General features: G+C 38.6%; 1 protein-coding gene across 4 annotated transcripts in view; it reads right to left on the bottom strand.

The window, feature by feature from the left end:
• Positions 1–26,137, bottom strand: part of PTPRZ1 (protein tyrosine phosphatase receptor type Z1) — a 212,137-nt gene that overhangs the window by 85,376 nt on the left and 100,624 nt on the right. For all 4 annotated transcript variants that reach the window (XM_012521416.4, XM_004483097.3, XM_012521415.3 and 1 more), the window contains exons 3-8: positions 11,968–12,147; positions 9,656–9,807; positions 6,664–6,759; positions 6,120–6,186; positions 1,231–1,388; positions 939–1,089 (exon numbers count right to left, since the gene is read on the bottom strand). In XM_012521416.4, the coding sequence (XP_012376870.2) occupies positions 939–1,089; positions 1,231–1,388; positions 6,120–6,186; positions 6,664–6,759; positions 9,656–9,807; positions 11,968–12,147 (804 nt within the window). The remainder of the gene's footprint in view (positions 1–938; positions 1,090–1,230; positions 1,389–6,119; positions 6,187–6,663; positions 6,760–9,655; positions 9,808–11,967; positions 12,148–26,137) is intronic.

The following is a 26,137-nucleotide window of genomic DNA, read 5'->3' as shown; positions in this document are numbered from 1 at the left end:
GCCCTTGCTACTTCTGGTTTTTGTGCCATATAGTTTGAAACTTCAAATTCCCAGTATGCACAGGAAAGCCCTATTGCCTTTCCTCTGGGTCCCAATAAAGGCAAGAGCCTGGTATGCACATGTGCCTCTTTCCCTGAATTACTCCAGGGACCAGGAGCCGAGGTTAGAAACCAGGGGCCCATCCGCAGCCCTCATTCTCTAACAAAGCTGTCCTTTCACGCTGGCTTTCTGTGTTTGTGCGTCATCACCCAAAGAACTTACATATTACATCCAGAAAGCTTCTAAAGATGGGTGGGACAGTCCAAAGGTTTCTCTGCCACTGCCTCTACTGGCTACACCTGATAAACTTCTTTTCCCCCAACGAAGGAAACTAGAAAAAGGCCCACTTTTTAACTCATTAATAATTCAGCTTATTTGTTTTCAGTAACTACCAGTAGCTAGGTTCTCCCCTGGGAACTTCCAACACACCGACACATCAAGGTTCAGCTCAATCGTGGTTCTCCCATGGACGTTCGCTGCTTACCCAAGCCTGAAGAGATCTCCCCAAGCTCTGAACACCTCAGTTCCTTATTTTTTCTCTTAAACTTCTTGGCTTAGACAAATAACAGTGACTTTGGAACTGAATTTGGAACTGTGCATCTGGCTTTGCCATCTAGGTCTGTGTGCTTTGGAAAAAACACCTTTCCTTACTGAACCTGCTTTTCTCATCTGTAAAATGGGGTTATTTGTTTGGGAAAGGACAGATTTTTAAAAATTGCCATTATATAGGTGATAACTAAGATTCAGAGATGTTAAATTGCTTAACTAAGGTAACAAAGCTCATAATAGAAATATTTTTAAAACGTTATGTCCAGGTTTTATTTCATTATATCACAATTACCTCATAATACCGACTCTGTGAGAGCTGTCCAAAAATTATATTCTATTTCAATACATACCTGCTTCATGAATCTCTTCTTTTCCAGTATATGAGGAAAATACCTGCCTGGAGAACTTGTACTGTTGTTCACGAAAATTATTTTGTAAGTAGTCCATGAGCATGACATAACCAGACTGTTGCATTGTAAGAACCTCACAGAAAACAGCCAACTGGAAAGAAGAGCAAATAATTTAACACATGTGCTCCACAGGCATCAGTAAATGCCTTTGCATATTTCTGAAGTAAAATTAGAAAATAATTCTTGTTACATTGCTTCAAATAACTTCATTTGTTTGAATTTCCAAGGTTACCTGGCTTTCAGAGATGCTAACTGTATCTTTAAAAACAATCCAGTCAACAGTGTCTGTGCAGGGAGGAGATGTCAAAGAACCGTTGTAAGTATAATACTTGTCAGTTGAGTTTGGCAGAAGGTTCAGCAATATGAATGGATCTAATGCAGCCTGTTTCCCTAAAAAAGAGTAACATATATCTCAGCTGGAATCCCAACTGGAACTTAGCTGTTCAAGGCTTCTAGGAAACAGAGACATATACTTTGTTAGGCATTTCGTCAGAACTGAAAATGAACATTTTTGAGATATTTTTCAAGTGTGGCTAATAAACTGGCATAGCCAAAATTTTCTTACAAATATCACTATGTCTTAGATGTCCTATCTTTACACAAGCAGAACTTTGGAGAGATCATTTTACATGTAAAAGATATTTATAAGTCAAATGATCATCTCAATAGAGACAGTAAAAGCAATTGATGAGATTCAATACTGGTTCACGGAAGACAAAAACAAAATCTCTTAGCAACCTAAGAATAGAGGAAACTTTCTTATTCTGATGAAGACTATATCAAAAGTCTATTTTAAATAACATATTTAAGGATAACTTATTAAAAGCATTTCCCTAGACATCAAGAATGAGACAAGGAATTCCTGCTAGTGCCTTCTATGTAATCTTCTATTCAGCACTAAACTAGAGGACCTGATGAGTACAATAAAATAAAAAATGAAACAAAAGTCATAAGGATTGGAAATAATACCAGGACTATTTGCAGGTAACATGATTGTGCATGCAGAAATCTAGAAGACTTTACAGACTATTAGAATTAATGTGTATTTAGCAAAGTTGCCATACACAAAAACTAACTGTGTTTCTATATACCAGTATCAAACAATAGAAAATGAAATTTAAATGTCATTTAGAATAGAAACAGAAATACCAAATATTTATAAATAACTCTAATGACATCTATATTGGAAATTATAAAACATTTTTAAAATAATTAAATAAGATCTTAAAAAGGTGGGAAATAACGTGTCAAGGATTGTAAGAGTCAGTATTATAAGGATGCCAATTTCCCCCAGATGGATTTATGGATTGAATGAAATCCTAATCAAGATTCTAGCAGGTCTGTGTGTGCACATGTGTGTATAGGTTGACATGTTCATTGTGAAATGGAAATGGAAATGCAAAGGAATATTAAGGCAATCTTGAACAAAAAGAAAGCTCTTGAAGAACTTTCACTGGCCAGGTAGCAAGACTTGTTTTAAAGCTACAGAAATCATGATAGTGAGGTATTTGTGTAAAGATAAACAGAGAGATGAATGGAAGGGAATAGAGAGTCCAGACCCACAAATGTATGGTCACTTGAGTTATGACAGGAAACACTACTGTACAGTGATGAATGGATGGCCTTTGCAATAAAAAGTGCTGAATAAAGTGGATATCTTTAAAGAAAAAAGTGAATCTTGATTCCCTACTTTATACTGTATACAAAAATCATTTCTACATTGTAGATTGTAGGTCTAAATGTAAATGAATTATAAAAATTTTAGAGGAAAATATAGAATATTATCTTCATAACCTTAGGGTAGATCGAGAGTTCTTAAATAGCATATAAAAAGTACTAATCATAAAGAGAAAAATGATAAATTTTAGTACGTGATAATCAGAGAGTAAAAGGGAATTTCAAAGAGTAGGATATATTCTCTGGATACAAGTTCTTTGTTTTATATACAACAGTAAATATAAATTTGTTCTTGCTACCTAGTTATATATATTATATATAATATATGTATATATATAGATAAAGAACTTGTATCCAGAATAGAGAATTCCTACAAAAAAAATTGGAACAGATTTCCCAAGTAGTCCATCTGGGCTTAAACACCCTAGAAACAATCCAGTTACACCTCTCTCCTTACATTAGCATCTTTCCAATAGGACTTATCATATTCTGCCTTAGCCATTTCGTTATCTCTGTATAGTCCTCAGTCATATATAGTGCCAACAAGATGTGAGTCAAACTTATTTTCCTACCCTCCTAACAACCATGTCCTCTATTCTGACTGGGAGGTTTAGGTCATTAAGACATTGTCCCTGAAATCAATTTAATTTTATTTGAGCAAAGTGGCACAGGGTAGAGGCATGGTTTCAACTCTTATTAGAATCATCTGGGGAGTTTAAAAAAAAATACCAGTGCCCCAGACTCTGCACACTAAAATCTCAATTGAGGGAAGCGGATTTGGACCAGTGAATAGGGTGTCCATCTACCACATGGGAGGTCCGCGGTTCAAACCCCAGGCCTCCTTGACCTGTGTGGATCTGGCCCATGCGCAGTGCTGATGCGTGCAAGGAGTGCCCTGCCATGCAGGGGTGTCCCCACGTAGGGAAGCCCCACGAGCAAGGAGTGCACCCCATAAGGAGAGCTGCCCAGTGCGAAAGAAAGCGCAGCCTACCTAAGAATGGCGCTGCCCACATGGAGAGCTGACGCAGCAAGATGACGCAACAAAAAGAAACACAGATTCCCGTGCCACTGACAGCAACAGAAGCGGACAAAAACAAGAACACACAGCAAATGGACCAGAGAACAGACAAACTCGGGGAGGGGGGTAAGAAATAAATAAAAAAAGAAAGAAAAAGTATAAAAAAAAAATCTCAGTGGAGATAGACATACCCAGAAATCCTCAAAGGAGAAATAATTCATTTCTATTTAAAAGCTTGATTAGTAAATGTCAAATCTTCTGCAACAGAGAAACTTTTCAAGGAATAAGAGTCTGTTAATAAAGTTATAAATAAATGCTTGCATTCTGAATTAAGGTGGATTCTTAGAAATAAAGACCTATTTGACTGAATTGACTAGTGTCATGTAGATACAACCTAAACCTAAATTTAATCTATTAGAAAATCCAAATTATGTTTGGTTTAATGGATTTATTAGTAACTTCTAATAATATGTCCACCTCTCCTTCAATGTCAAGCAAGATTATCAAAATTCAGACTCAGATTCAACTTCTCAGAAACTGAAAATATTTATTTTTAATCTGAGTATTTTCCAGTTTCAGATTTATTGGTTTAATATTTGAAAATTTTTATTAGAAAACCTCCTCTCTAATAATGTCTGCAGTTGTTTCTTTTTCTGCTGAAGACAAAAATTAATCTCACGAATGTTCTGTGCAAATGTGGGTATGGAGAATATTATTTAAGTAAGGAGTCATAAATTGACTCATTGCTAAATTAGGTGGGAAATAAACTGACACCTGTAGAACAAGAGGCCAGAAAGGGAAAGCAGAGTAAGACCAGAATAGGAATGGTAAAATAAAGAAACTTCTTAAACTAGGGAAAGAAATTAGTGGCCAAAGTCTCAGAGTTGCACAAGTCAGGACAAACAATCCAGGATTAACACCATTTACTTTGTTCCTACAGGCCTGAACAAGTCCTGGGAACATCCAGAATTCACATTTTATATATATGATATGTTGGGAAGCGAACATATGTTGGCCCAGTGGTTAGGGCATCCGTCTACCACATGGGAGGTCCGCGGTTCAAACCCCAGGCCTCCTTGACCCGTGTGGAGCTGGCCCATGCACAGTGCTGATGTGCACGAGGAGAGCCGTGCCACGCAGGGGTGTCCCCCACGTAGGGGAGCCCCACGTGCAAGAAGTACACCCCGTAAGGAGAGCCGCCCAACGCCAAAGAAAGTGCAGCCTGCCTAAGAATGGCGCCGCCCACATGGAGAGATGACACAACAAGATGACGCAGCAAAAAGAAACACAGATTCCTGTGCCGCTGACAACAACAGAAGCGGACAAAGAAGACGCAGCAAATAGACACGTAAGAACAGACAGCCGGGGTGGGGGGGTAGGGGAGAGAAATAAATAAATAAATCTTAAAAAATATATATATATATGATATGTGTAGGAATTAAAACAAGCTGCCTCATTTAAATCTGGCTCAATGAGAGGAATATTACACGTGGTTTGTGGCATTCAGTGTTGAATTTTGCAATTTAGGTGGGAGGAGGGAGATAATAGCTTCATCTTGCATTTAATGGTACCTTCAAATTTAAAAAAAGAATAAAAAAGAAAGCTAGCACTTCAGGAGCTCACATCTTCCTCATTTCTGAAAAGTTTGGTCATTTCAGAGCCTCACATGTAATTGACAAAGATGAGTCAATCCTAGGCCAGGCTTCTGCTTTCAAGAAAAGGTTATATGCGTGTCATTTCTGATTTCAAATTTTGCAGCTTCCAGAGGAAGAATACTCCTCATTTTATTGGTAACTCAAGGGTAACCTGGATACCCTATGAGTGAGTCCTTAAAAAAAATAAAGTAACAATAATAAGAGGTTTGCAGTCTATGGACACTGTTGTCATACACACTTGCTATGACAAATACTAGATCCATGAGATACCAGGTGGAACAAGATCAAAGCATGTTCATCTTATTCCATGTAAGCTTTTATCTTCTTCCAAAAATCTCATCTCCTCATATTGGCAAAGCAAAGGATTTGGCAAGGAAACCACCAGGGAATAGATTATAACTTAAGCTACATTTCCTTCTCTTTAAAAATACGATTTTCATAAAATTATTTGGTTTCAGATTATAAATGAGTCTTTAAGGGATAAACAATGCAGAGACAGAATAGATAAAGACGTTTTAAATGTATGACATAATTATATAATTTTCAAGAAAATTCATTTCTTACTATATAAACATTTTATGATTTTTATGCAATTTTCTGACAAATTGTTCTCTATTTAATGAGAAATGTAAAAACTGTCATGCCTGAGAAGTGAGAGATTGTGTCTCTTTAAAAATGTTTTCACTTCCTTCTTTTGGAACATTTGTAATATTGTAAAAACTCATACACATTCAGAGTAAAATCTTAAAGAAGGATGTTTCTGTAACTTACCAAAACGACTAACACTCTCGACACCATCAATAATTGCTTTGTAATCCAAATTTTCTTCTATTCCAACCTGTCAAAGAAGAGTGATATTCTAAAAACAGGTCAAAATATTTTATTAATCGTTCAATAAAAATGGAAAGATTGATGAGTGCCATTTATGTATTCAAAAGCAAGGTGCTCCAAATGTACAATTCTTATTCTCAGCAAGGTAAAAACAATACAAAACAAACAAAATACTGATAGCTTTCAAATTTTCCACTAAAAAAATTACATTTTTAAAATATTATGATTTAGAGTTACTGCTATGTAATTATAATGCTTTGCAAATACAAATAAGTATGTTTGTGGACTCACAGAATTCAATTACTGACAACAAGATTCCCCTTTAAAACCCACTAGTGAAGGGGTAATTTGCTTTGAAAATAATCAACAATGATAATTGCAATTGTGATTTCTTCTATTTGTTAGAAGGTGTGTCTTGACATTTCACTTCAATATTTCATGTGAACAAAAAAAAGAATGGTGTTAAATCTGTATATAATATTACCTCAAATAAAATGGACAATGCTCTTAACTTCCCTTTTCCTTTGATGACTTCCTCAAAACTTGAAAATCGGTCTGCATCAAAGCAGTAGATTTGCATCTAGAACAATGATAGCTTTATTATATACAAGGACCTTACAGAAGTCAGTAGACTTAATTTACCAATTCAATAAATTCTCTTAGAAAAACTCTGTAGATTGTATAATTCTATGTTCTACATAGATTCAAAATATTTAATCAATTACATATATACACAATTACATCTGCTATCATTTATTATCCTTCAATGAGGAGAGAAATAGAAATTGTCAAGACTAAAGTTTAATCCTCACACATAAATCTTTCTTTAGGTTACGTACATCTAGAACCAAAATACCACTTTAAGACTACCAGGGGACATTGAAGTAATGATTTTCTAGAGTAAAATCTTGGCTTTCATATGTTATTCTAACATTTTGCTTGAATTCTTTCAAATATGAGTTTCTTTCTTTCTTGAATTTATATGCCTTTCTTGATGATGCTGACTTGCCATTTTGGGACATTATTATGCAATATTATTAGAGAAACTCTCAAGCCCTCTTTGCGTCTACTTAAAAATACCAAAAGAGTCTTATGTTCCATATTTTAAGTCTCCTCTCTTGCAAGGAGACTATCCCTTGTTAATTTCTGAGTCAGTCCACATATTTGTCTATAATAACCTTTTTCTCACTTACAATTCGGTGCATCATGGGCTTGCAAACAAGGTAAACCAGCTAGTTAGAAGCGTAATTAAGGGAAGGCTAAAAAGAAGCCTGTCAGAACATTAAAGCGTAGTGAGTATTATGAAAGAGCAAATAGAGGGTATGACGACAAGGATGGAATGGCTACTGCCGTGGGTGGGCCATCAAAGCCTTTTCAGAGAGAGGATTTCTAAGCTTATCCCTGAAGGATGAGCAAATTTTAGCCACGTGAAAAGCAGAATGGATATCTGTTCAAGTCAGAGACAAGAGCTTGGGAAAAGCCTACTGGCAAGAAAGTATGAGAAACATGGGAAATTCAAAGCAGTTTGTTTTGATTGCAGCTGAGCCTATGCGAGTGAAGAGGAGAAAGATGGGGCTGAAGCGGTAGGCAGGGACCATAGTGGAAGGACTGTGAGGCTGTCTGAGAAGTTTGGCTTTGAGGGCAATGGGGAGCCACTGAGCACATGTAAGTGATAGGGGTTGGGGCTTGGGGGTCAGTTGGGGGTTGGTTGTGGTAAGGTTGGGGATATATTGGAGCAGATCAAGACTGGAGAGAGTGAGACCAGTTAGAAGGACATTTAATAATATAAGTAGGAGGCAATGGTGGTTTGAACATTTTCTGACCTCCCACATTATTTAGGGGCAGAATTGAGAAGACTTGGTTGTAGGATGTGGGAAACCAGAAAAATGATCAAGTCAAGGATGCCGCTCAGGTTCCCTGCTTACTCAGTTACATAGAGGCTGTTTTAAAAACAAGCAACAAACAAACAAAACCTCTGTGACAGGGCTTGGGAAGTTTGGGAAAAAAACGTACATGAAGCTTAATGCACAGATTTTGTATGACTTTTTGGTTGCTCAGGGTTTTTTTTGTTGTTTATGGTTAGGGTTTTTTATTTTAGGTTCTTGATTTTTCATCTTTATTTTAACAGACAATATTGTTAGAATGTTGAACTCCTCAAAAGTAAAATGTTATTTGTTCTAGTGAATAGACTTGTTTCCTTGATAAACCAAACTTGATAAATGTGATTTTCTTGAAGGCCATGTAATAAAAATTTAAAAAAAAAAAAAACCAAACAAATTATAGGCCATAAATTTGAAAGTCATTAATTAAATATATTTTAAAAAGGGTTTTAATCCTTAAAAGATAATTTTAATAACCCAAAATAGTTATTATCAAGAACTATTTCTGGTTATAAAAGCAATGCAGTTTTACTACAGATAATTTAAAAAATATAGAAAACTTTATTTAAAGGAGAAAAGTCTACAATGCAGAGGTAATCACTGTTAACATCTTCAATTATTTTTATAATAGTAATAATCCATTCTCTCATTTGATCCTCACAACAACTTTATAAGCTAGGTACTATTACTATTATCTCCATTTCACAGAAGAGAAAACAGAAACTTAGGTTAAGTGCTTTGTACAATGTCATATCATATAACTAATAAGCAAATGGTGAAGCCAAGATTCAAACTTAGTTCATTTGACTCAGACTCTGTACTGTCCTTCACTATTTAATTAGTTTTGGCGTTTTACAAAATTGGAATAACTACTGCATATACCATTTTGTATTCTGCTTTTTATAAACATTAATATTTTATGATGAACCTTGATGGTATAAATATGTCTTTTGAAAACATAATTTTACAAGCTCTATAATATCCACCATAATGTATTTAACCATTGCATTTTGTTTCCATTTTTTATTATCATAAGTGATTGCACATAAATCTTTGAACATATTTGTAATTATTTTTAGGCTAAATTGCTACAAATTGAAATGGTGGGTATTTAAAAGGTAAATAATTAAGGTTCTTGATAAACAAGCAAACTTCTTTTCAGAAAGCATACCAACTTACACTCTCTCCAGACATACATGAAAATGTTTACTTCACTGCACATTAATTATTTAGTAAAATTATATCTATTTTCCCAAATTTAAACCTGAAAATTTTCTCATTTTAATTTTCCTTTCTTTGATTCTGCAGTACATTCATGGAATTTCTTCCCTTTTTTCCTACTGGCTGGCCAATGGAGGGATTTCATTCATTTACTTATCAACATTTATTGATAATCTATTATGTGGCCCTATGAGTTATCAGGGGATGAAAAATCAAAGATGGCTCAGTCTAGTGAGGAAAGCAGATATTAAACAAGGGATCAAAAATATAACAGTATAAATTATAAAGTTTGAATCACACAATTATCAAATTATATGCTAAATAAACACAATGATTTAGAAAATGAAATAACAGCCAGTGGAACTTTTAATTTACCTCGAGTGGAAATTTTTGTCCTTCTAAACTATGTTCTGATCCATCAGACGACATGTTGCATTTTCCCCAGTGAAAAGTTATTTTGCTTGCTTTGAACACTATTTCTGAAACTCCTCCACTGAGACGGTAGTCATTAGTGAGATTAATTTCAACTAAAAAATAAACGAACAATAAAATTGCATCTACATTTCTGAAAACCAAAATTACAAATTTCAAATAAATTCCCTTCTATTTAAGGTAAATTAAGAAACTAATTTATTTTAAAAATTATGTTACCATTTGGAAAGTTGGACTTTGTAGTTCCTTGCAATAAACTTATTGAAATTTTTTATGTCCACAAATGTAAACTAAACCAAAGACTAACTGCTGTATAACTCTAACAGCAGAAGACAGTCAGTCCACCTTCCCTGCTCTGTTTGGTGCCCTGAGATTGCTGTTCCTCCAAAGGTCTGCTTCCCTAACGTATCTGATGGTAGTGAAGGGACAGGATGAAGGGTGAGGGAACAGGCCAGCAGAAAGAGGATGAGTCTTCTCCGGGCAAGGCTCACCACCTTCACACATCGGCCCATTTCTGCTCATTATCAGGCTTCTACTTTTTGCCCATATCCTTATGCCTCCCAGCATTATTCCAGCCTTCATCAAGCTCTAACATCTTGAACCTCTGACCCAGGCTGTATCAAACAAAGGTGGAAACCCCACCTTTACTCAAGCGGTTCCAGCCATCTCATGTTTTAATTCTGAGTTGTAACCGTCAGAATCTTTAACTCCCCAATTTGAGCCCCACAGCAGATTTTATTGATTATGTTTTATGAGCCGTCTGGGGATTAATGACTCTTGTGTGGGCCTAATGCAAGATTTTGATGTCTTCTGATAGATTTTAAGAGTCTTTGTTCCAAACGGCTGTTGGCATCAGGAATCCAGAATACTGGCCAGCCAACCAAGGATATAATTTTCCACTAATTATAACAATAATGATGAGAACAATGACAGCAGTACCAATAACAGGTAACATTTATTCATCATTTACAATGTCTTGTGCACTAAACCAAGTACTTTACATGCATTAACCATTGGATCCTCACATCACCCCAGGAGGTGGATATCATTATAATCCCTATCTGACAGATAAGGAAATTGAGCTACAAAGAGGTTAAGTAACTTGATCAAGGCCACATACTTGTAATTTAAAGATCCAGTAGCAAACGCAAGCAGTGTGCCTCGAATGCTCAGGGGCTTAACCATACTCTTCTAAGAAAAATAAAGGAGAAATTATATGCCATACTGTCTTGTTCAATGGCCACACCCTTTAAGACTAGTGAAGAAAATGCCACGATTTGGAACAATATATTTGCATATATTTAGTTAATAAAATATTATAACATGAAATAATTTTCTTAACTACTCATTCAACAAATACTTAATCAAGTGCTTATGTGTCAGGCAAAGCAGATAAATTCCTTCCTCATGGGACTTAAAATTAAACTATTACATTCAAATAACTATACTACAGATATTTGGAAAATAGAGAAAAATTCGACAATGAAAAAAATGACCTTAACATTATTATTGCTATAATTTTGAATACTTTTTTCATCTTTTTTCCTATATGCATCTTTGTTTTAATATGACTTCTTGACACATATACAATTTCATTTGAAATAAAATATGTAAAGGAATACATATTCACTTGTTGAAAATTATTTTATCAATCTATGGCTTAAAGGTTTTCATTGTTTTGTGGTATGATATTTTGCATGTTCTTAAAAATGTTAGTCTCAAAAAAGTACTTAGAGAGTGCTTCTAAAGTATGGTATGTATTTTTAAAACTTTATATATAGAATCACTAGCAATTTCTTTTCATAAAAATCAGTTATAGTCTATTGCTTTTTCCATATCCAAATACTGAACATAGCATGACCTTGAGCAGACAAGACCAAGCTTTGGTGTTCAAGAAGAGAAAATCCTAACTGACTGTCCAGTGATGGAGTTAGTAAATCACATAAGCTGTATTCTATTACCTTATCTTTATCACATCTTCTTATGGAGGTATCATTATTGTTACATATTTTTTAGAAACTTCACATTACTGGAGAATAGGAATGATGTGATAAGTTTGATCATTTTATTTTTTTGAACAAATTTTCAGAATATTGTCTTTATTTCCAATATTCTCTGCTCATGTGGTTTCTTTACCTATAGCATCTTTCCAGTTCATGTTATATTATTTAAAGGAAAATGAGATGAAAGTAATCTAAACATACACAAGTTCCATAAAACATGTTAAAGTCGCAAACAGAATACAAATATCTTACCTGTTTTTCCAGTGTTATGAATGAATGTGTTTTCCAAAGATGTTTTATCCCAACCCTGAAATTTAAGTTTCTTAAGGTTCACATTTACTTGGGTAAGATCTTCATCAATATTGATAGGAGATTGTTTGGGGCTATTACATGTTGGATATTTCTTTCCCCAATTTTTTTGATTCAGTGCTCCTAGGAAAAGGAAAGTGTATGAAGGTAGCTTCTTAAATTATCATGCAAAAGCTAAATATTACAGTAATACTACATATTAAGTAAAAATAGATACAACAAAGGAAAAACAGAAACATCTTTGAACTAATCCATAAAGTAACTACACCTAGATTTAGATTCAGGATTATAAATATCATCCACCATAAAGAGGCCAGTCTTACAACCACACAGAGTGCAGAGTTCAATAAGTGTTTTTTTTTTTTTGGCCATCCTACTCTTCCAAATCAGCAGAAAGAGGAATTAAGTGATAAGCCTAGGGCTCCAGATTGAAAGGAGCCCAGATAATAGAAATTAAGTTCTGACTTCTAACTTTCTTAGCATTCACAATGGGGGTAGTTGCCTTCAGACCTTCTTTTGCCCCCTACCATCAAATGATGTGGTATAATTTCCAACTGCTCAGGTCTTGTCTATAAAAACACAACCATCTCTCTCCTTAGCCATTGCCCTGGAGATGCCATTAACCACTCCACCCCCATGTCAGTTGCAGCCAATGAGGTATACAAAAGAGCAAGGCACTGGACCAGTCTGACAATGACATGTCTGCCATATACCGAGCCTATATACACTAAGCTGTCAGACGTCTGCCCCTGCAATAGTCCCTCTGACCCCCTCCTTACGTGGAGCCAAAGTCCTGGGACTGAACTCTGGGCCAGTCCTCTTGTCTGTTTATTTTTTTTAATTAAAAAAAAAATTTATGGAAGTATAGCACTCATACATAAACATACATAAACAATAAGTGTATAGTAATACTTGTGAACTTACAAAACAAACATATGCCAACATCACACAGGACTTTCACACTTCAACCTACCACCAATATCTGGCATTGTTGTGAAACATTTTAAAATAATGATTAAAGAGCATCCTCAAAATATTACTACTAACCAAAGCATCTTCGATTTGATGTATTTTTCCCCTAACCCACCCTATTATTATTATTATTGTTTAAAGATTTATTTTATTCCTCCCCCCCCACCCCCTTGCTGCTTGCGCTGTCCGCTTTCTGTGTCTGCTTGTATTCTTGTTTTATCTTTAGGAGGCACTGGAAACTGATCCCGGGACCTTCTGATATGGGAGAGGCACTCAATCGCTTGAGCCACCTCACCTCCCTCGCTTGTTGTGTCTCTTATTGCCTTTTTCTCTGTGTCTCTCTTTTGTTGTGTCATCTTGCTGTGTTAGCTCTATGCAAGGGCCAGTTCACCTTCAGCAGGAGGCCTGGGAACCAAACCTGGGATCTGTTCACCCTCCCCCATATGGTAGACAGAAGCCCAATCACTTGAGTCACATCCGCTTCCCTATTATTTTTTAAATATATTTTTATGACAGAAGTTGTAAACTTACAAAACAATCATGCACATGTGCAGAATTCCCATACAACACCCTTCTATCAACAAACCACACCGTGGTAGAACATTTGTTACAGATTATGGGGTATTATCACTAGACTATTACCAGGTCCATGGTGTACATTTGGCACACTTTTTCCATATGTCTTATTATCAACAAGTACATTTTTGGCCAAATGCATGAATATTTACATTACTACTGTTAACCACAGTCCATCAGTCACTCCAGTTGCATTTTTTCCCATGCTTCTCCACATTCACACCACCCTGAAGCAATGATGTACATCTCCTCTAGCTCACAAAGGACACTCTTGCATCTGTACCATCAACCACAATTCTCATCCACATCTGGGTTTACTGTGTTAGTCAGTTCCTAGATTAATCTCTTTCTTTCAACTGGCATTTACATCCCTAGACTACCTTTTTCAGCCACATTTCAATCTATAAAGCAGCTGTTACTCACTATAATGTGTTACCATCAACTCTATATACATTTCTACACTTTTACAGCCAACTTAATTAACACTTCTACATATATTAAACATCAGTAATCCATCTCAGTCCTCTTCTTTTTTAACAATCCACCACCTACCACCAGGTCTAGAAGATATTTTCTTACATTTTCTTCTAGAGGCTTTATGATTCTTGCTTTTATATTAGGTTTTTGATCCATTCTGAGTTAATTTTTGTACAAGGTGTGAGATAGGGATGCTTTTTCCTTCTTTTGGCTGTTGATATCCAGTTCTCTCAGCACCATTTATTGAATGGACTATTTTGCCCAAGCTGGGTGGGTTTGACAGGTTTGTAAAAAAATCACCTGACCATACATGTGAACCACCAATTCAGTTCCATTGGACTATGTGTCTGACTTTATGCCAGTACTGTGATGTTTTTACCACTGTAGCTGGGTAACATGATTTAAAGTCAGGAAGTGAGAGTCCTCCAATTTTGCTTTTCCTTTTTAAGATGTTTCCAGCTATTCAGGGCCCCTTACTCTTCCAAATAAATTTGATAGTGTTTTCCATTTTTTAAAAAATTGCTGGTGGAATTTTTATTGGGATTGCATTGAATCTGTATATCAATTTGAGTAGAATTGCATCTTAATGATACTTAGTCTTCCAGTCTGTGAGCATGGAATGTTCTTCCAATTATTTAGGTCTTTTTAAAATTTCCTTTAACAATGAATTGTAGTTTTTTATATTGTTGTAATTTTTTATAAGTTGTAGTGCTTTATATTGTTGGTTAAGTTTATTCCAAAATATTTGGGTTTTGTCATATTTTATATTCATCACTCTTTTGACACTTGCAGTTACATTTACTGATATAATCTTCATTTCTAGGCTGTTTTCCAAACCTCTCTCTCCTGTCTTCTCTTTTCAGACTATAGCACATCCTTTAGTATTTCCTGCAAAACCGGTCTCTTGGTTATAATCTCTCTCAGTTTCTGTTTATCTGTCAATACTCTAAACTCCCCCTCATTTTTGAAAGACAAACCTGCCAGATATAAGATTCTTAGCTAGAAGTTTTTCTCTTGCAGTATCTTAAATATATCATACCACTGTCTTCTTGCATCCATGGTTTCTGATGGGAAATTGGCACTTAAGCTTATTGGGTGTCACTTATATGTCATCATTGCTTTTCTTTGCTGCTCTCTGAATTCTCTCTTTGTCTTTGGCATTTGATATTCTGATTAGTATGTGTCTCATGGTTGGTCTATTCAGATTTATTCAGATGGAAGTACATTGTGCCTCTCAGACATGGATATCTATGTCCTTTAATAGGGTTGGGAAATTTTCTACCATTATTTCTTCAAATAATCCTTCTACTCCTTTTCCCTTCTCTTCTCCTCTGGGGACACCCATGACACATATGTTTGCACTTCTTTTGCTGTCCTTTAGTTCCCTGAGTACTTGTTCAATTTTTTTCCATTCTTTCCTTTTTTTTTTTAAATTTCTCTCCCTTTCCCCCGCCCCATTATCTTCTCTCTCTCTGTCTATTTGCTATGTCTTCTTCTTTGTCCACTTTTGTTGTCAGCAGCATGGGAATCTGTGTTTCTTTTTGTTGTGTCATCTGGTTGTGTCAGCTCTCCGTGTGTGTGGCGCCATTCTTAGGCACGCTGGGCGGCTCTCCTTACGGGGTGCACTCCTTGTGCGTAGGGCTCCCCTACATGGGGGACACCCCTGTGTGGCAGGGCACTCCTTGCGTGCATCAGCACTGCGCATGGGCCAGCTCCACATGGGTCAAGGAGGCCTGGGGCTTGAACCGCAGACCTCCAATGTGGTAGACGGACGCCCTAACCACTGGGCCAAGTCCGCTTCCCTCCATTATTTTCTTCATCCATTCTTTTGCATATTTGCTTTCTGAGGCCATTTCTCCAAGCTCATCAATCCCTTCTTCTGCCTCCTCAAATCTATTATATGATTACAGGGGATTTTTAATTTCATTTATTACACCTTTCATTCCCATAAGATCTGCTATTTTTCTCTGTATGCTTTCAAATTCTTCTTTGTGTTCATCCAATGTCTTTTTGTTAGTTTTTGTTTTGTTTTGTTTTCCAAAATAAAAATAGCTTTATTATTTTCTGATAATAAAAATGATATGTGCTGATTATAAAAAATTCAAATACATAAAAGTGCAAAGAAAGTAAAAAAGCACCAAAATACTATAATACAGAAAAAAATATCCAATGTGTTTTTACTATCCTTAATGCCTTTAGCCATCTCATTGAATTTTTTAAGGAGATTTGTTTGAACATCTATGATTAGTTGTCTCAACTTCTTTATGTCATCTGGAGGCTTATCTTGTTCCTTTAACTGGGCCATATCTTCCTTTTCCTTGGTGTGGATTGTAATTTTTTGTTGGTGTCTTGGCATCTGACTTACTAGATGTATTTATTCAGGGTGCAGTTTCTCTCTTTAATTAAGTGCTTTCTTGTTTTTCTCACTTTTTGATTGTGTAGTAGAAGCCAAGGATGTAGTTGGTGCTGCAAGCCATGGAGTCTCAAGCTGCCCTCATTGCTCCAGGGATCGATGAAGCGTCTTCCAACTTTCTCCTTTGCCAGGAGTAGCGACAGAGTCACAGCTGTGTGGAATAATCCAAGTTGTGTAGGCCTGGACTGTAGTTGGCCAGAGTGACTGATGAAGCTTCACATCCCTTTCTACCTGGGGTGGGGATGGAGCTGCAGGTGTGGGCAGCAATCTGTGCCATGCGGGTCCAAAATGACTGCAGTTGCCTCAGCAGACTTCCGACTATTCAGTCTGTACCACCCAAATATACCTGCACTTACCTGAAGAGGCTGCTGTGGGGCCCGCCAGCTTCCTCCCTGCTAGAAGCAGGACTGAAGCCTAGGCTAGGGCTGTAGTCCAATCTGGGTAAAAGAAGCTGGTCCCTACCATCACTGTGATTTTCAGTCATCCTGGCTTCCCCTCATGCTGGGGGTGGAGTCAAAATGGTGGTTACTGGCCTTTTTCCTACTTGGACAGGTTCAACCTTCAGGTATTCTTAGGATTATACTTTAGCCAGCCAAAGTGAATAATCAGTAGGTGAAGTTGGTGGTCAACCATGTCTTCCTCCCCATTTTTGGGAAACGGAGCTTCCAGTTCCAGTTCCAGAATACCTCCTTAGGCAGCTTGTGCCAACAGAGTAGTATGATCACCAGCCTCCCCAGCATGGCCTTTTTTTTTCCCGGAGAGGCTGGCACAGGTCCCTCCAACTTCCCCCCTGCCAGAAGTGGGGCTGGGGCTTAGGCTAGAGCTGCAATCTGATCTGGGTGGAAAGAAGCTGATCCCTACCAGCACTGTAATTTTCAGTCTGCCCTGTTTTCCCTCATGCCAGTGGCAGAGTTAAAATGGTGGTTACTGGCTTCTTTCTGACTTGGACAGTTTCAAACTTTAGCTGTTCTTAGGATTATATTTTAGCCTGCTGAATATACTAATCAGTAGCTGAAGTTGGTGCCCAACCGTCTCTTCCTCCTCCATTTCTGGGAAGTGGAACATGCAATTCCAGCTGCAGAATAGCTCCAGAGGTGGCTTGTATACCAGTGGAGGATGGGCACCAGCCTCTGTGGTGTGGCATGCTCTACTTATGAGTCTTCTCTGCAGATGGCAGTCTCCTACTCCCATTCTTTCAAGGATGTTGCAGGATGCTCTTCTGGTCTTGTGGAGGCCCAAACAGGTGCTTTAGATAGCTCTGGGTGATTACTAACTGCCCTGTAGTATCAGCTTACTCTAGGAGCTCCTTACCCTGCCATCATCTTGCCGGATGTTTGTCTGTTTCCTTTTATACAGACTTTGAGACTTGCCAGCAGAGCAGCACATGGTATGGCTCCTCCCTGGTAGTACTGGGGAAGGAAGGGTAGTAGCAGGATTGGCTTGTGGGAAGATTCTTGATGTGGGCACTGGTTCCTGGACTAGGTGGCTGTGTATTCATTTTCTCTCTCTCTCTCTCTCTCTCTTTCTCTCTCTCTCTCTCACACACACCCTCAGGCTCTCACCTCAGAACAGAAGCTGCCTAGAAACTGCTGCCTGATTTTTTCCTTCTTCCAAGCTTGTTTTATTTCAACCCCTTTCCAACCATGGAACTGGAATCAGCGTTGAGAGTTGGAAGGCTTTTCTCCAGCTTGCCCCAGAGTGAAGATGCTGTACTCATGTCTACATCCCATACTGGATCCCTTGCAGGGAGAAGCCCTGGGCCTACAGGAGCCAGCACAGACTCCGGAGAGATGGGCCTGCAGGGCTACCAACCTCATTCGACCAGCTGATGAGGATCTTCATGTTTATGTGTACAACTAACTCTTCCATAAATGCCTTTGGAAGCTGAGAAGAGATTGGCACACCAAGTGAAGACACAGACAGCCCACAGCCAGCTCTAAGTGGGCCTTGAAAAAACCCCATACTCTTCACTATTCTTCAGCATCCAACCCAGGCCAGAATCAGAGTTCCTTGCTTCTGTGGAGTGGGGGTTCCTCGCCAGGCTGTTATAGTATTCAGATTTGCATTCCAGCCTTTAGGAAAGGGATTCTTGAGGGAGTGAAGAGTGATGGGGGAGATGTGTCCCTTTCTGTTTCCATTATGCTACAGACTCTTTGGCTCTGGGGAGTTACTCTGACCTGGGCCCCTGGTGATGGCCCCACCTTCAACAGCTGTCCCTGCACAGGTCCCCTGCATGCCTCTCCTCCTCTTCCTCCCTTCTCCTTTCTTGCCATGGAGAGAGCATTTCTTTCTGTCTTTCTGGCTGACAATGACATTTCTTAGGCTCAGCTCTTGACAAGTAATGAGTGTCTTTAGCCAACGTCGTGATCTTCTGTGCTTCCAGGGCCCCAGGATTCTGTTGGGCAGGAAAGAGGAGAACCAGGCCTGGCCCAGCTTGAACAATCTCAGGGGTTGGATCTGAGACATCCTGGAGGGTCTGGCATTTTTCTTGTACAGGGGACCAGAGGGCGGTTGGAATGTTGCATAAGAACAAGGAGAAGTCACCTAAAGGATGTCCGTCTACTTTCTCTCCCTTAATGTGGATTGGTTTTTCCAAAGTCATGATTTGTAGAAAGTCAGCATTTAAAGTGAAATATATGATTATATATATAGAAAGAGGCCCCTCCTTCATGATCTTGGTCCTTTTTCACTATTAGAACTTAGGCTAGAGGGTCTGAGAGGTGAGTGCAGAGGGGAAGTGTTTTGGGCACAGTTGTTGGTTTCAATGGAATTTCGACTAATTTCTGTCTGGACACAAAGCCTGTTCTAGTTCTGGCCAGACTCTGGGCGTACAGGTAAGGGGTAGGGGCACATGCTGTAATGAAACTGGTTAGTCAGTTTCGTTGACAACTCTGTGAATTTCCTTTTTATGAATATTTCTGTTTAAGCTATTTCACCTTTGTTTTGAAATTCTTCCCTTTTAAGGAGAAAATGAGACACTTGTGAAAAAGCTTGTAAGAAAAGTCTCTCCTTACCCTAAACGACCCCACTTTCAACCTTTTTTAAATGACAAATCCAGGTAATTAAGACTGTGGATTTTTTTTTTTAATTTTTTAATTTTTTATTGACTTTGTAATAATATTACATTAAAAATATATATGTGAGGTCCCATTCAACCCCATCCCCCCACCCCCCCTCTTCCCCCCCCAACAACACTCGTTCCCATCATCATGACACATCCATTGGATTTTGTAAGTACATCTTTGGGCACCTCTGCACCTCATATACATTGGTTCACATCATAGCCCATACTCTCCTCCATTCCATCCAGTGGGCCCTGTGAGGATTTACAATGTCCGGTGATTGCCTCTGAAGTACCATCCAGGGCAGCTCCATGTCCCAAAGACGCCTCCACCTCTCATCTCTTCCTGCCTTTCCCCATACCTTTCGTCCACTATGTCCACTTTTCCCATTCCAATGCCACCTCTTCTATGTGGACATTGGATTGGTTGTGTCCATTGCACCTCTATGTCAAGAGGAGGGTCAGATTCCACCTGGATGCTGGATGCAATCCTCCCATTTTCAGTTGTAATCACTCTAGGCTCCATGGTGTGGTGGTTGTCCTTCTTCAACTCCATCTTAGCTGAGTGTGGTAAGTCCAATAAATCAGATTGTAGGTGCTGGAGTCTGTTGAGGCTCAGGATCTGGCTATCACATTGTCAGTCCAGAGATTCAAATCCCCTAAATATATCTTAAACCCCAACATTAACTGCACCTCCAGCACATTGGCATGAAAGTCTTATGAAGGGAGATCCCATCTGAGTCCAGATTCATCACACATAAACACCATTTCCAAAGAGGGGCCATCTGCCCTGGTAGTTAACCCCATCGGCCATGACCATAACTCCCGTGGGTCTCTTTAGCCCTCAAAGGAACCAATATCTGGGGGTTGTATCTGCTTTATCTGTCTCTCTGACTCTGCTCAGTTGTGCATGGGGGCAAACCTTCTGCCAGCCTCCAGACTCTTTTTTAGAAACTTGTAGCCATATAAACTCATTTCTCCTTTCCATTTCCCCCTTACTTTAGGTCAAACAGCATTTTAAAGTCATGGTATTTTATGTAGACATGGATATTCTGCTGATCCGCATTGAACCTTCCGTATAAGGTCATTTTCCAGTTGCATCATCAGTTGGTAGTTGATAGTGGTCCCTCGTTGCCAGGGAGGCTCATCCCCGGGTGTCATGTCCCACGCTGGGGGGAAGGCATTGCATTTACATGCTGAGTTTGGCTTCGAGACTGGCCACATTTGAGTAACATGAAGGCTGACAGGAGGAAATTCCCAGGCACAAAGTTGTTCTAGACCTTGTTCTTATTTTAGGTTTATCAGCTCACAAGCATAGTCATTAGCATCAGGGGCTCACTGTTGAACCCTCACTCCCTCCCGGTCCCCGCCACTGTACCTGGGAGACTGTCGCTGCTCCCCTAGGGACCACGACAGAGCACCACTGGCCAGGAACCCAGTACCCCCCCTACTGTGGTTTTTAATTGTTGCCACTATGAGTATATCCAAACATTACCATGCACCCTGGACATATGTTCTGTACAGCTCCCTGTCAGCCATATATCACCTGTCATTGGTACCCCATACCAGTATCCCTCCATTGCCATTGTTGAAACACTCTGTGATCCAGAACTCCCCGAAATTTGAAGCCCAATATAATTTCATGGTCCCTTACTAGGGAATGGCATATAGCGATGAGCTTAAAGGATAGATAAAGAACTTGGATAAAGTTAGATAAAGAACTTAGATAAAGAATGATGACTTGAAAAAATTCCACATCCTATCTTTCCCCCCCCCCCCCCCCCTAATTATTCAGCTTTTCTTCACAGGAGTCCTAGATCACAGCAATGTATATATATAATATACAGCACTCCCACACATCCACCAGAAAACCTTTTCCTTTCCACAGTGATACTCTTACGCCCTATTCATATCATATTTACTTACAGTGATGTACAGAGTCTGAGACATTAGCTTTCTAACAAGGTGACATCTGTGCTTACATTGTGGTGCATACTTTAGGATACACAGTTCTTTACATTTTTAGTTATCCTATGTTTTACATTATGGTTTACATTATCAGTCTGTCATCTCCTATATGTTATAGTGTAATATTACATGTTTTATATCCATCCTTGTGTACTCTCAAGAAACTCCTCTCTTACCCCCCATTTACTTTGGTTCCACACATTTAACGTCCATTTTCCCTTCCACCTTGGTGTCCTCAGTGATAGCCAACCTCCGTTTCCTGAGGAGCCACTTCCAGAGATAGATGGAATAGTGTTCAGGTCCTAACTTACTCAACTGCCCCAATGCCCTGGGAGCCACCCTTTCTCTCGAGGGATACAGTTCCCTCTATTGGATGGCATTAGTCCTCCCCAGGATGTGGGTCCACCCCCACTCTCACTACTTGGGTTTCTACCCCATGGTGTCACCCACTCTGGCAGAATGAGCATTTAGACATTCCCCAGGAGCCCGTCCTGCATCAGACCCTCCCCTCCGAGCATTCTAAACAGGTAACCCTCTTTATTATATTTTGATATGATTTTCTCGGCATTTTACTCTCCACCAACACCTGACCCTCTCCTGGTTCGTATGCTACCCCTCCCTCCCCCCACTTTTGGGCAACGTTACCCACCCGTCCCTCCCCAGCCACCCTCAAACCCGCAAAGCCCCAAGCAAAGGCAACCCCTTGCCCCCCTTTTATCTCTTCTTTGTGTTCATACTTACCACCATCTCGTCTTAAATTCCACCCTTGCAGACATCGGCTCATATCCTTCCTCCACCCTCCGATTTCCTGCAAGCCTATCGTTCAGTCTCTTGCTATCTAGGGCAGCTTGTTTATTTCATATCATTGAGGTCATGTAGTATTTGTCCTTCAATGTCTGGGTTGCTTCACTCAACATAAGGTTCTCAAGATTCATCCATGTTATCACATGTGTTTGTAGTGTGTTTGTTCTTACAGCCGAGTAGTATTCCATTGTGTGTATATACCACATTTTATTGATCCACTCATCTGTTGATGGGCATTTGGGTTGATTCCAACTTTTGGCAATAGTGAACAATGCTGCTATGAACATTGGTGTACATATATCGGTTTGTGTTCTTGTTTTCAGTTCCGCTGGGTATATACCCAGCAGTGGTATTGCTGGGTCATATGGCAAATCTATGGCTAGTTTTTTGAGAAACCGCCATACTGTCCTCCAGAATGGTTGGATCCTTCTGCATTCCCACCAGCAGTGGATGAGTGTTCCCCTTCCTTCACATCCTCTCCAGCACTTGTATTCTTCTGTTTTTTTCATAGCTGCCAATCTTATGGGTGTAAGATGGTATCTCATTGTAGTTTTGATTTGCATTTCCCTGATAGCTAGAGATTTGGAACATTTTTTCATGTGCTTTCTTGCCATTTGTATTTCTTCTTCGGAGAAGTGTCTGTTTAAGTCTTTTTCCCATTTTTTAAATGGGTTGTTTATCTTTTTATTTTCAAGATATAGGAGTTCTTTATATATGCAAGTTATAAGTTTCTTATCAGATATATGGTTGCCAAATATTTTCTCCCACTGTGTGGGCTCCCTTTTTACTTTCTTGACAAACTCCTTTGAGGTGCAGAAGGCTTTAATTTTGAGGAAGTCCCATTTATCTATTAGTTCTTTTGCTGCTCGTGCTTTTGGTGAGATATTCATAAATCCATTTCCTATTACAAGGTCCTGTAGATGTTTCCCTACACTGCTTTCTAAGGTTTTTATGGTCTTGGCTCTTATATTTAGGTCTTTGATCCATCTTGAGTTGATCTTTGTATAAGGTGTGAGATGGTAATCCTCTTTCATTCTTCTACATATGGCTATCCAGTTCTCCAGACACCATTTGTTGAATAGGCCACTCTCTCCCAGTTGAGAGGGTTTGGTGGCTTTATCGAATATTATGTGGTTGTATATGTGAGGTTCTATATCAGAGCTTTCAATTCGATTCCATTGGTCTATGTGTCTCTCCTTATGCCAATACCATGCTGTTTTCACCACCGTAGCTTTATAGTATGTTTTGAAGTCAGGTAGTGTGATTCCTCCAATTTCGTTTTTCTTTTTCAGTATGTCTTTGGCTATTCGGGGTCTCTTTCCTTTCCAAATAAATTTCATAGTTAGTTTTTCTAGTTCCTTAAAGAAGGCTGCATTGATTTTTATTGGGATTGCATTGAGTGTGTAGATCAGTTTTGGTAGGATAGACATCTTAATAATGTTCAGTCTTCCTATCCATGAACAAGGAATAAGACTGTGGATTTTTATTTTTGCTTTTTTTTTAAATGAATATTTAACTTTCAGAATAAGATTGTGGGACAATGTTTAAATGGCAAAAACAAAACATAATTTTGTGCAATTAACAAAGCTACTGCAAGAGAAGTAAAAATTCTTGGTGACACACACAAATCATTAGGTAACCTTGAAATATTGCTGTCCCTCCCCTTTTTTTCTGGTGTTAAAACTTACAAGGTTTCATTCTTTGAAACTAAGAAAAACAAAATAGGGCTTTCTATAAACAATTTTTATTATAGTAAAGTGAATTTTAACCTGTTCCACAGAATGAACAGTCCTCTAAACCAAAACTGCTTTAAGTTTCCTTTTATTTCATACTTATCTGAAATCATGAACCTTCTCTCATATCTTTATTTCACTCAACATTCCCTATTTGAAAGGTACATTCTAGTTCAAGTTCTGATCAAATCCACAAAATGCTGCAAGTCCAAGGCTTAAACCTTCTCTAACCAAAGGCTAACTTTCTTTTGCATCTGTTTGCATGAAGGAACAGTTTGACACCACTGTTTTCAGCTCATATTCTTTTGAATGCTTTTCTTACCAAAAATGGACATGGGAAAAGCCTACATTTTACATGATGATATTTAGGGAAACTACAAGTAAACATAACCTTGGTACAACCCTAGTCTCTGCCATCTTCTTTTCAGAGACAAGGGAGTTGATGAGGACTGACTTCCATGCAGGCTCACTCTAACAGCCTCCTCTCATAAGGTGACAAAGGTAACTTTGCAGAGTTTATCCCAAGAAAGAAACAATAATTAGCCACAGCACAAAATTGCCTATGTAGCTATGGAAAATTAGGTAATTCATCTCATTGTGGACAACCACCAGAATCATTAGGTGCTGAAAACTCATTTTATTTTAAAATCCAGCCCTATTCCTAGAGAGTACTTGAGTACAATATGATTTAAGTATGCACAGTGACACATGCTTTGGCTTCTAGGGTACAACTTTAATGCTCTGAATAATGTTATGTTGATTTTACTGTAAGGAATATTGGCACGGGGACAAGAAAATATGGCTCATTTTACTAAAGTCATTTCAGGAGAAGTTGGGAGGTAAAAATGCAGCATGAATCAATAAGGTCCTTCTTATTACTTAAAAATTTAAATACAGTCCAATAAATTCCTAGCACACTTAGGAAGAGTGACACTGCTGTGGTACACAGCTACATCAAATTTTACGTCTGCAGCAACAATGCATATGCTTTGTAAACCTGTTATTTTCCATAGCATTTAGTGACCCTCTCACTTGGCAGTCCTACGAGGCATCACAAACTTGGTGTATCTAAAAGTGAACTCTTAATTTTTCTCCCTGAGACAAGCTCCTCATACAGTCTTTACCATTTCCTGAACTTGGACATCATCCTGACGCTTCTGTTCCTCCTTCAGCAAACCCTTTAACCCTTTTGAGTCAACTTTCAAAAAATATCCTTGTATCAGACCATTTCTCATCTCCACCATTCCCACTCTAGACCATGTCACTGTCATTACTTGCCTGCAGCCTTGATGTTCAACAAGTACCATTGCCATCACATTAAAAATTGTTGAGTCAGGACTACACCAAAGCCTTATGTTTTATTTTGCCAAAGAGCTGCTGATGCAAAGTACCAAAAATGGGTTGACTTTTATAATGGAGATTTTATTTAGGCTAAAAGCTTACAGTTCTGAGGTAGTGAGATGTCTAAATCATGGCACCATCAGAAATGCTTTCTCACCAAAGTCAGCTACTGTTGATCCTCACATCCTGTCACCTAGTGAAGATGGCCGCCAATCTCTACCTTCCCCTCCAGAATCTACATTCTTCTGGAATTTAGCTGCGGGAAACCAGGCTTGTCTCCTCAGCTGTGGGCTGCTCCCCTTGGGGACCTCTTTCTGTGTCTCTGTAATCTGCTGATTCAAGACTCTGGCACCTCTCTTAGCCTCTTGGGGCTTCTCTGCTTTCCTGTAGTCCTCACATGACAGGATCAAATATGGCAGCTTCTTTTTCCTGTGTGTGTGTCTCTCTGTGTCTCCATTTACATGAGACCCAGCAAGAAGGCAGAGACTCAACCTGAGTCACGCCTCACTAATGTAGTCCAACAAACTACATTGTAGTCCTGACACCCACAGGAATGGATTAGTTAAAAAATGTAATCTTTTACTTTTTAGGATTCATAAAAGAATTTCAAATTGCCACACCTTACTAAGTCAGATTTAGCATTTTAACATGACCTCCAGGATCATGCCAAGGGACAGAAGTGCTGCGCCAGACACCTTCAGTGCCTTCTCCCTGATCTCCAGCTTTCTCTTCTGTCTTCTCTATCATTTTGTTCTCCCCTTATGTGGT

The sequence above is a fragment of the Dasypus novemcinctus genome, chromosome 5 (genome assembly GCF_030445035.2).
Source record: "Dasypus novemcinctus isolate mDasNov1 chromosome 5, mDasNov1.1.hap2, whole genome shotgun sequence".
Classification (NCBI taxonomy): domain Eukaryota; kingdom Metazoa; phylum Chordata; class Mammalia; order Cingulata; family Dasypodidae; genus Dasypus; species Dasypus novemcinctus.
Note: the sequence above shows the minus strand (reverse complement) of the source record. Positions and strands in the feature narration are given on the sequence as shown.